The following is an 11033-nucleotide window of genomic DNA, read 5'->3' as shown; positions in this document are numbered from 1 at the left end:
AGAAAGAAAGAAAGAAAGAAAGAAAGAAAGAAAGAAAGAAAGAAAGAAAGAAAGAAAGAAAGAAAGAAAGAAAGAAAGAAAGAAGGAAGGAAGGAAGGAAGGAAGGAAGGGAGGAAAGAAAGAGCAAGAAAGAAAGATGAATACACCAGTGCTGAGGGCCACTGGAGGTCCCCATGGAACCCACAAATTTTAGACTTCCAGTATACTGGACACAGTGCTTGTTTTCATGGTCTTTCTGACCAACTATATATACATAGGGTGAAACTCTCCTGCCCATATCTTTAAGAAAGCCCTAGTCACACACCAGTGGCTCACACCTGTAATCCTAGCTACTCTGGAGGCTAAGATCTGAGGATTTTGGTTTGAAGCCAGCTGGGGCAGGACACTCAGTGAGAATCATCTCCAGTTAACCACCAAAAAGCCAGAGGTGGAGCTGTGGCTCAAGTGGTAGAGTGCTAGCCTTGGGCAAAAAAAGTTTAGGGATAGCACCAGGCCCTGAGTTCAAGCTCTAGCAGAGAAAGAGAGAGAGAAACAGAGATAGAGAGGAAGAAAGAGAGAGGGAGAGAGAGAAAGGGAGGGGAAGAGGGAGGGAGAAGGAAAGAGAGAGAAAAGTGAGAGGGAAGAAGGCAAGGAGGGAGGGAGGGAGAAAAGGCCCAATCCCAGGAGATACCAGGGAGAAAAGCAGCTTTCTCGGATTGGGCAGTGGCAATACGAGGCTTGCTAGGAGGGCCAGGCATGAAGGTTTGCAGGAATCTGACTATAGCTAGAGGAGTCACATACCAATGAGGGCCAAGCAAACTAAGGCCCATTCAGATAGGCAAACCTTGAGAACTTGAGGTACCGAAGAGGTTGAGGTTCAGAGTTCAAGGTGATGGTTCTAGAGAAGAAAGCATGGAAAATGTTCTCTGATCCTAGGAAAATGTTCTTTTCCTTAACTAATTTATTCTTCCTTCCATATGTGGGTCCACAGTTGTGCCATGGTTGTCAGAGGGAAGTTGGGAACAAGTAGGTGGCTGGTTTCCATGATCAGGGCAAGGGCAGAGGTCAGAGAAACAGCTGATGCTGAAATCCTGTATCAGTTTGTATGCCCCGAGTCTAGGCTGTCTTCTTACCCTCCAATCTTCCTGCTGGCTCTCCTTATAGGCCACTTCCTTCTCACCTACCTGCTCCTGGGAAGGTTAAAGGAATCTGCTCCGGCACGAGTGGTGAACCTGTCTTCAGTGGTTCACCTCATGGGCAAGATTCGCTTCCATGATCTTCACGGTGATAAGCGCTACTGCCGTGGTTTTGCCTATTGCCACAGCAAGCTGGCCAATGTACTTTTCACTCGCGAGCTGGCCAAGAAGCTCCAAGGTAAACCTAGAGAAAGAGTCAGGATTAAAATAATACAAGCAGCCTTTTGGGTCAGGTTATAGGTTCACAGAAATTCTGGAGTCAGGCGGTGGAAACATGTATATTTCAGTAGCAGCTCTGTGTACTAAGAAGGATGAAGTTACAAACAGAATAGTCCCCTCCCCTCCCGGGAAGCTTAACATTGAATAGGTGCTAGAAACCCCGTTAAATCTACCTTACACCCATCACATTTATTTTTGTGTGTATGTACAGTACTGAGATTTGAACTCAGGACCTCATGCTCTTGCTTATTTTTTTTTTCCTGTGCTCAAGGTTGGTGCCATTTTCCTCCACTTGGAAGCTTTTTGCTTGTTAATTGGAGATCAGAATCTTTCAGATTTGTCTCCCTGGGCTGGATTTGAACTAGGATCCTCAGACCTCAGCTTCCTGAGTAGCTAGGATTACAGGCACAAGGCATCGGCCCTTGACCCCAGCCATCACATTTTATCTTATATCTGTTTTTCATATTATTCTGATATCAACCCTTTGTGATAAGCAGAGCAGATGTTATTATTTCTTTTTCTTTTTGAGGGGGGGGAGACAAAACTGGTACCCAAGAAAATGGCTGACTTACAGTAAGGTAGATTGGATTGTGGGTGCTCTGCCCTAAATCTGGGGTGGTGCTTCCTCCTGTGTGTCATTTGCTGAGGTCACATAGTAAACCAATCTACACTTCCAGGCTCAGGGAGACAGGGCTCCATTTGGGGCCTTTCCACAAAGCTCTGTGTGTATGTGTGCATGCCCCCTTAATCCCCCCGACTCTGTCTTCTAAGCTGTAAAATGAGCTTAGACTAATTCTTTACCAATGATTCTGTGCTTGCTGGGGTTTTACATGAGCTGCTAGCTCTGACATCTGTGAATCAGGCAAGCATTTATTATGCTAAATTAACCATTTGGGGGAACAAAAGCCTTTACTCTCAGAGTGCCAAAGGCAGAAGACTAGTCATAAAAATTAATAAAAATGATATAAGAGCTGTGCACCAGTGGCTCACACCTATAATCCCAGCTACTCAGGTGGCTGAGATCTGAGATCACTGTTGAAGTCAGATTGGTGGACAGGAATGTTCATGAGCTTTTTTTTTTGTCAGTAGTGGGATTGAACTCAGGGCTTGGGCACTGTCCCTAAGCTTTTTTGCACAAAGTTAGTGCTCTACCATTTTGAGCCACAGCACCACTTCTGGTTTTCTAGTGGTTAACTGGAGGTAAGAATATCACAGATTTTCCTGCCTGGGCTACCTTTGAATAACAATCCTCAATCTCACCCTTTTGAGTAGCTAGGAGGCATGAGCTACTGGTGCCCAGCTGTCCATGAGATTTATATCTCCACTTAACCACCAAAAAACCCCCCAAAGGAACCTGTCACTGCTGGACGCCAGTGGCTCCCGCCTACAATCCTAGCTACTCAGGAGGCTGAGATCTGAGAATCTCGGTTCAAAGCCTGGCAGGAACATCCATGAGACTCTTATCTTAAATTAACCACCAGAAAACTGGAAAACTGGGAAAAAAAATGTTGTGAGGCTTAAATGAGCTTAAGCCATATAGTACAAAAAGCACACAAGCTTCCAATTCTTAAATGTTTTTGCTTGGTTTGTTTTGTTGAATCAGGGCCTGGGTGCTGTACCATAGATTTTTCTTTTTACTCATGGTGGATATGGTACCACTTGAGTCATAGGTTACTATTTTTTTTGGTCAGTTGTGGGGCTTGAACTCTGGGCCTGAGCCCTATCCCTGTGGTCTTCAGCTCAAGGTGAGCACTCTACCACTTGAACCACAGCGCCACTTCCAGCCTTTTCTGTTTATGTTGTGCTGAGGAATCAAACCCAGGGCCTCATGCATGCAAGGCAAGCACTCTACCACTGAGCCAACTTCCCAGCCCCCCTCACAACATTTTTATGAGGTGGATACTCTTACTCCCCTTCCCATCTATAAATGAAGAGACAGGCATAGGTATATGGAGCAAGTTTCCTAGTTGAGCCAGGCAGCTTGGAACTGGAGGCCATGTAATCAATGTTCAGACTTCCACCTTGCAGCCTGTTAGGTATGACCTCAGGCACTTTGCTTAATTTCTCTGTGACTCAGTTTCCTCAGTTCTAAATGGGCATTTAAGTGTTGATTACCTTGAAGTCTTTTTTTTTTTTTTCTTGGTTGGTCGGGGCTTGACCTCTGGGCCTGGGCGCTGTCCTTGAGCTCTTCAACTCAAGGCGAGTGCTCTACCACTTGAACTACAGCACCACTTCCCATTTTCTGGTGGTTAATTGGAGATGAATCTTATAGGTGGCTTTGAATCGTAATCCTCAGATCTCAGCTTCCTGAGTAGCTAGGATTACAGGAGTGAGCCACAGTGTCCAGCTTGTAAGAACTTTAATAATGGCCTTGTAAAAATCTTTTAGAGGAGATAAACATAATTTTTCAATTTTATGTATTTAAGCAATTGCCTGTTGTTCTTAAAATGTACAGATACACAGATACTTATTTAGAGGACAGCAAAATTTAATGTGTATATAGCATCCCTTTTTTTTTAATCGGTCATGGGGCTTGACCTCTGGGCCTGAACGCTGTCCCTCAGCTCTTCAGCTCAAGACTAGCGCTCTACCTACCGCTTGAGCAACAGTGCCACTTCTGGTTTTCTGGTAGTTTATTAGAGATAAATATTTCACAGCCTTTCCTGCCTAGGCTTGCTTTGAACTGCGAGCCTCAGATCTGCCTAAAGCCGGAATTTTTTAGTAGTTCGTTGAGGTAAAAGAAGTTGGACATACTTAAAATATCATTTTATGCACTTTGTCAAACCATGTACACATAAATCCATAACTACAGTTAGATAATGAACACGTTCTTCATCCAGACACGTTTCGGTATCGCTGGATGATGTCTTCCTTTCCCTCTTTCCTTCTGCATCTCGCCATTGTTTTCAGCCAGTGGCTTCCTTGGCTTTGCTATAGATTGAGGTGGGAGAATTGAATTTTAAATTGGAATTGTTTTTATTTCCACAGAAACTGGACCAGGATCTCAATGAAGTCAAAGCTCGAGTAGAAGAACTGGACAGAAAATATTACGAAGTAAAAAATAAAAAAGATGAATTACAAAGTGAAAGAAAGTTAGTTATAGACTAAAATATACATGAATTATGTGGTTCTTATTGTTCAGACTTGATTTCAATATTTTGTTCTAAAGTATATCTTGCGTGTTTAAAATTAAAGGCCTTCTAATTTCTATTGGTTAGTTACTTGTGGAGAGAGGAGAATGCAGAACAGCAGGCACTTGCTGCAAAAAGAGAAGACCTTGAGAAGAAGCAGCAGCTCCTTCGTGCGGCCACAGGAAAGGTGGGCAGCTTCTTTCACTACCGCCATTAGTTCTGGTAGTATGAGGATAGAGTCCAAATCGATTATAAGTACGAAATAGTTGGATTTTTAAGTGGTAGTAGAGACTATCACTCATGGTATTTAGTTTCTTTGGTGTGGTGGTAGTACTGGTATTGGGGCTTGAACTCAGGACTTGAGTGCTGTCCCTTAGCTTTTTTTTTTGTTGTTAATTTCTTTATTGGGGTTTAGGACATGGGATGAGAAAGGTCACCTTGGGGCATGCCCTTCCTCCCAGGTCCCTTAGCTTTATTACTTAAGCCTGGCAACACTGCCACTTGAACTATAGCTGTACCTCTGACTTTTTTTTTTTTTTTTTTTGTCGGTCGTGGGGCTTGAACTCTGGGCCTGGGCGCTGTCCCTCAGCTCTTCAGCTCAAGGCGAGCACTCTACCACTTGAGCTACAGCGCCACTTCCGGTTTTCTGGTGGTTTATTGGAGATAGGAGTCTCACGGTCTCTCCTGCCCGGGCTGGCTTTGAACCACGATCCTCAGATCTCAGCCTCCTGAGTAGCTAGGATTACAGGCGTGAGCCACCAGCGCCCGGCCCTTGAAGTCTTTTTAAGAATTAAGTGAGAGTTTGGCACGCTGGCTTACACCTGTAATCCTAGCTACTCAGGAGGCTGATGTCTGAGGATCAAAGGCAGCCCAGGCAGGAGAGTTTTATCTGCAATAAACTATTTAAAAAAGAAAAAGAAAAAGGCTAGAAGTGGTGCTGTGACTCAGTGGTAGAGTCCTCACCTTGAGCGAAAGGAGCTCAGAGACAGCACTCAGCCTGGACTTCAAGCCCCAAACCAACAACAACTGGAAAAAAAAAAGAAAAGGGATTACATGAAAAGACTGGCATGGTGGTACACATCGATAGCAGCTCTTGGGCAGGCAGAGGCAGGAGGATCTCAATTTGAGTCCAGCCTAGGAAAAGTTAGTGAGACTCTCTAAAACAAAAAGGACTGATGGTCTAGCTCAAGGGGGTAGAGCACTTGGGTTAAATCCCTAGTAACACACACACATACACACACGAATTAAGTGGCACAATGCCGGGTGCCAGTGGCTCACGCTTGTCATCCTACTCAGGAGGCTGAGATCTGAGGATCGCGGTTCAAAGCTAGCCTGGGCAGGAAAGTCCGTGAAACTCTGACCTCCAATAAACCACCAGAAAACTGGAAGTGACATAGAGGCTCAAGTGGTAGAGCGCTAGCCTCAAGCTGAAGAGCTGAGGGACAGCGCCCAGGCCCAGAGTTCAAGCCCCATGACTGACGACAAAAAAGAAAAAAAAAGAATGTTGCACAGCCTTTATTCATAATAAGTAGTGAAAATCATGGTGCCACAGTAGTGTTTTGGGGGACAGGTTAATCTTCTGTGGACTCCAATCCCTCTCAATCTGTACCTCATAAAATGTGCATGCTGGGCAAATGCAGCACCGCACTAGGCTCAACCCTCTTCCAAGCCCTCTTCCAAACAGATGGTTGCCATAGAAAGGAAGAAAGTTGCCAGGTGCTGGTGGCTCACACCTGTAATCCTAGCTACTCAGGAAGTTGAGATCTGAGGATTGTGGTTTGAAGCCAGCCCAGGCAGGAAAGTCCTTGAGACTCTTCTCTCCAATTAACCACCAGAAAACTGGAAGTTGAGCTGTGTCTCAAAGTGGTAGAGTGCTAGCCTTAAGCAAAAATGCTCCAGGATAGTTCCCAGGCCGAGTTCAAGCCCCACAACCGACACACACACACACACAAACACACACACACACACCCCAGAAACAAAAACAAAAAAAGAGAAAGTCCCACCCACAGAAATAAAAGAGACGTCGCTGGGAATTCTTAGTAGTAGTACTTAAGCTGTAGTATCAAGGTGACATTGAAGTGGGCTCCTTCCTTTGGAGCATAGAAGACTGTGGATTTTTCTAGAACAGCTCAATTCTGGCTGGCCAGCAGTAGGTGCCAACCCTAGGGTTGTGCTTCTCGAGTCCCTTCTCTCCCTTGTGTATTTCCTGCCGCCTTGTGCTGTGGCGGTGGGTGGTCTCACTGTGCCCGCTTTCTGCCCTAGGCACAGGAGTCACCACCTATGCGGTGCACCCAGGCATCGTCCGCTCGGAGCTGGTGCGCCACTCATTCATACTGTGCCTGTTCTGGCGACTCTTCTCTCCCTTCATCAAGTCAGCACGGCAGGGGGCACAGACCAGCCTGCACTGCGCGCTGGCTGAGGGCCTGGAGCCTCTGAGTGGCAAGTACTTCAGGTGTGTAGGGGCAGTGTGCGGTCTTTCCATTGGCTGGGTGAGTGGCTTGGTGTCCCGCAGCTGAGTTTGTGCCTGATGGAATCCAGGTTTGGGCTGAACCTGCCAACAAATACGGTTAGGTTTCCAAGGGAACGTGTATTAGAAATAATATTAGAATGAATTGTTTTCATGTTTTATACCTGTGTGCTATGGTTTCACATCAGTTTGTAGCTACTAAAGACTCTCCCTGTTGGTTATGCTAAGGAAAGAACATTTGTGAACCCTGTGGAGCCTTCTCTTGACTGATTCTACTATTTCCTTCCTTCCTTCCTTCCTTCCTTCCTGGTGTGAGCACTGGGGCTAGAACTCGGGGCCAGGGTGCTGTCCCTTAGCTTTTGCATTCAAGGCTGGTTCTCTTGAGCCCCACATTTACGTCTGGCTCTTTTGTAGTTAATTGGAGGTAAGAGTCTCACAGGCTGGCTTGGAACTCTGATTACTAGATCTCTTCCTCCTGAGATCTGTCATCCTAGCTAGGGATTACAGGTGTGAGCTACTAGAGCCCAGCTATTCTTAGTTTTTTTATTCTAAGCCAGGCACCAGTTGCTGCTGGCTACTCAGGAGGCTGAGATCTGAGGATGGTGGTTCAAAGCCAGCCCAGGCAGGAAAGTCTGGGAGACTTTTTTTTTTTCTTGGTCCGGTCGTGGGGCCTGAACTCGGGGCCTGGGCGCTGTCCCTCAGCTCTTCAGCTCAAGGCTAGCACTCTACCACTTGAGCCACAGCGCCACTTCCGGCTTTTTTTCCTGCTAATATGGTGCTGAGGAATCAAACCCAGGGCCTCATGCGTGCAAGGCAAGCGCTCTACCACTGAGCCAACTTCCCAGCCCTGGGAGACTCTTATCCCCAGTAAACCACCAGAAAACTGGAAGTGGTGCTGTGGTCAAGTGGAGGGCACTCGCTTTGAGCTGAAGAGCGCAGGGACAGCGTCCAACCCGAGTTCAAGCCCCACAACCAACAACAACAACAAAAAAAATGATTCTGCTCAGCAGAAAGTGCTGGACAGAGTCTCTTCCAAAGAGAGTTCTGTCTCCCAATGTTGTCAATATGGGTGTTGTCTGTTGGAATATAGAAACAGACAGTACTGAACAGATTCAGCACTGAATCTTATCACAAATTCCATGTGCAGTTGGAGTTTGAGGATAAAGGGAAGTCCAGGATTAAATCACTTTCCCACTCCATGATTTCATCCAACCCAGTCTCCCTGGTTGCCTGCTCTGTTCAAGGCTGCCCATCATTGCCCCGATTGCTAAGTGAAGCATTGGAAATAACCTCAGTATCTAACCATCGGGGAATGGATAAATATCTAAGTGATTTGTGTGTGTATTAATTTATAAATCATCAGAATCCCGAGAGGTAGATAACTTTATCTCCATTTTACAGATGCAACTGAGGTATAGGACAATTAAGAAACATGCCTGTGTTCATGGTTTGTAAGTTAGAAGACCAAGGTGTACAGCAGGGCAGTCTGACTCCAGACCTGTGCCGCTCTGTGTGGGCTGCCATTATCTGCATGGAGCCACTGAACACTTGAAATATGACAGTCGCTCAAGTGAAGATTTGCTGTAAGGATAAAATGCAAACCAGATTTTGAAGACACAGTATAACAAAAGAAATGTAAACTATTAATTTTTATGTTGGTTATGTGCTGAAATGATTCAGCTATATTGGGTTCAATAAGATTCAGTACTGAAATTAATTTCACTCATTTCTTTTTACCTTTTTTTAGTGGAGGTCAGGATCACACTATATAGGCCAGACTGGCCTCAAACTCTATCCTCTTGCTTCAGCCTCCTGAGTGCTGGGATAACAGATGTGTGCCACTATGTCCAGCTGCTGCCGCCGCCGCCTCCTCCTCCTCTTCTTCCTCTTCATCTTCTTCCTCCTCCTTCTTCTTCTTTTTTTTTGTGTGTGTGTGCCAGTTCTAGGGTTTGAATTCAGGACTTTTTGCTCAAGGCTAGTGCTCTACCACTGGAGCCACAGTACCACTTCTGGCTCTTGCTGAGTGGTTTAGTGGAGTTAAGAGTTTCATGGACTTTCCTGTCCAGGCTGGCTTTCAACTGTGATCCTCAGATGTTAGCCTCTTGAGTAGTGAGGATTACAGGCTTGAGCCACTAGCCTTTGGCAAAGCCCAGTTTTGTATTCTATCCTACCCTATTATCCTGCTAGCCCCCAGTACCTCCAAAATAAACAGCGCTTAGTTTAGGACTCACAGGGTGCAAGTGACTCTGGATGGAATTCAGAGTGTTCAAACACTTTATAAGAAAAAATAATTTTACCTTTCATTTCACAAACCTCCCTTTGAAATGTAGCATTTCCTTCCATTGTGAACACAGGCAGGGAGCAATGCGCATGACTCGGTCACCCGTGGAATTATAGATATGCTTGTGTCACACTGCAGTCCTTGTAGATGTCCCATGATGTCCCATTCTGCTCTCTGCTACTTTGGAATCTGCTGGCTACTAATCCTGGCTCTGGGTCTTGTTGTAGAATATATGAATGAAGAAGCCTGTTTTAAAATATTTTAAAATGCAGTTTAATATAGTTTCTTAGAATCTGGTCTACTATATATTTGGAAATATATTCTGAGAAAGAGACTACCAACATTCCCATATGGTCAATTCTCACTCCTGTTATCCAACCACGATCTTTTCCCTCCAGTGACTGCAAGAGGACCTGGGTGTCCCCCAGGGCCCGAAATAAGAAAACAGCGGAGCGCCTGTGGGATGTCAGCTGTGAGCTTCTAGGAATCCAGTGGGAATAGCTTGTGGGAAGGCCATGGCTGTATCAGGCCCAACCCATGCCATCATGAAAGGAGACCAAAGAGAAGGCCAACCCTAAAGGATTGTCTTGTTGGCGTCTGATGTTGCTGTGAATGCTGCCTGTTCTCATCCTCCTGACCCTCCTGGGAACCTTTAAATACACAGCCCTGCTGTGAAGCGGCATGGCACAAGACTTGCACATGTACTGACCATTCTTGAAGATTTAGAGAGTTGGCAAGCTTCTGTATTAAGAGGACTGGGCAGATCCCAGGCTGGACGTGAGGTGTATATGTGGGAGGGAGTGTGGGAGGGGAGTGGGAGAAGAACCTAAGAAATTAGGTCTGTTTCCTCAACTTCGCTGGAAACACTAAGTATGTGAGTGCAGCTGGGGGTCCAGGTGCGTCAGCATTGCATATTTCCAGGGGAAATATGCCTCATAGTCTTGATGGGCTTCTTTCCTCTTTGAATGCAATACAGATCTAGACCCTGGAATCTGGATAACTCAGGAAAATCATGGATGACTTGGACCAAATTTTCTTCCATTGGGAAGCTGGGAGCCACTCCCAGATGTGAAGCTGGGCCTTCCCATTTTCTGTCATGTACATGATCTCCTTTTTCTAAAGAGTTCTCTTCACCTCCATTTTTAGAGAAAAATAAATATTTATATTCATTTCATTGCCTCACATTTTTTTCTCAGGTAAAAATGTAGCAGAGAGGGGCTGGGAAGGTGGCTCAGTGGTAGAGTGCTTGCCTTGCATGCATGAGGCCCTGGGTTCAATTCCTCAGCACCACATAAGCAAAAAGAAAAAAGCCAGAAGTGGCGCTGTGGCTCAAGTGGTAGAGTGCTAGCTTTGAGCTGAAGAGCTGAGGGACAGCACCCAGGCCCAGAGTTCAGGCCCCCCCCCCCAAAAAAAAATGTAGCAGAGAGAGGAAGCCAGCCTACCACTTCAGTGAGTAGGATTGCCCTATCCATTCACCTACCCACTGACCATGGCTTTTTTGTTAATGGGTTTCATCATGACATTTTCATACATATAGATCAGGAACATGTTTTTCCCATTTCCCATATTTTTCCTGCTCCCTTAAAAGAAAGCCAAAAAACAAAACAAAACAAAAGCCTTTTCAGCCAGGCACTGGTGGCTAGCACTTATAACCTGAGCTACTCAGGAGGCTAAGATCTGAGGATCGCAGTTCGAAGCCAGCCCAGGCAGTCCATGAGATACTTACCTCCAATAATTTACCAAAAAAGTTGGAAGTGGAG

The 11033-nt window shown here is 45.6% G+C and overlaps 1 protein-coding gene across 1 annotated transcript in view; it reads left to right on the top strand.

The window, feature by feature from the left end:
* The window catches only part of Rdh12 (retinol dehydrogenase 12 (all-trans/9-cis/11-cis)), a 14314-nt gene extending 3909 nt beyond the window's left edge, over window positions 1-10405 (top strand). Inside the window, exons 5-7 of the mRNA XM_013014076.1 lie at window positions 1144-1353; window positions 6788-6977; window positions 9672-10405. Of these exons, the coding sequence (XP_012869530.1) occupies window positions 1144-1353; window positions 6788-6977; window positions 9672-9774 (503 nt within the window). The 3' untranslated portion in view covers window positions 9775-10405. The remainder of the gene's footprint in view (window positions 1-1143; window positions 1354-6787; window positions 6978-9671) is intronic.
* Window positions 10406-11033: the final 628 nt, after the last annotated feature.

The sequence above is a fragment of the Dipodomys ordii genome, unplaced genomic scaffold (assembly GCF_000151885.1).
Source record: "Dipodomys ordii isolate 6190 unplaced genomic scaffold, Dord_2.0 Scaffold2, whole genome shotgun sequence".
Classification (NCBI taxonomy): Eukaryota; Metazoa; Chordata; class Mammalia; order Rodentia; family Heteromyidae; genus Dipodomys; species Dipodomys ordii.
This window is presented reverse-complemented; position numbering and strand designations above follow the sequence as displayed.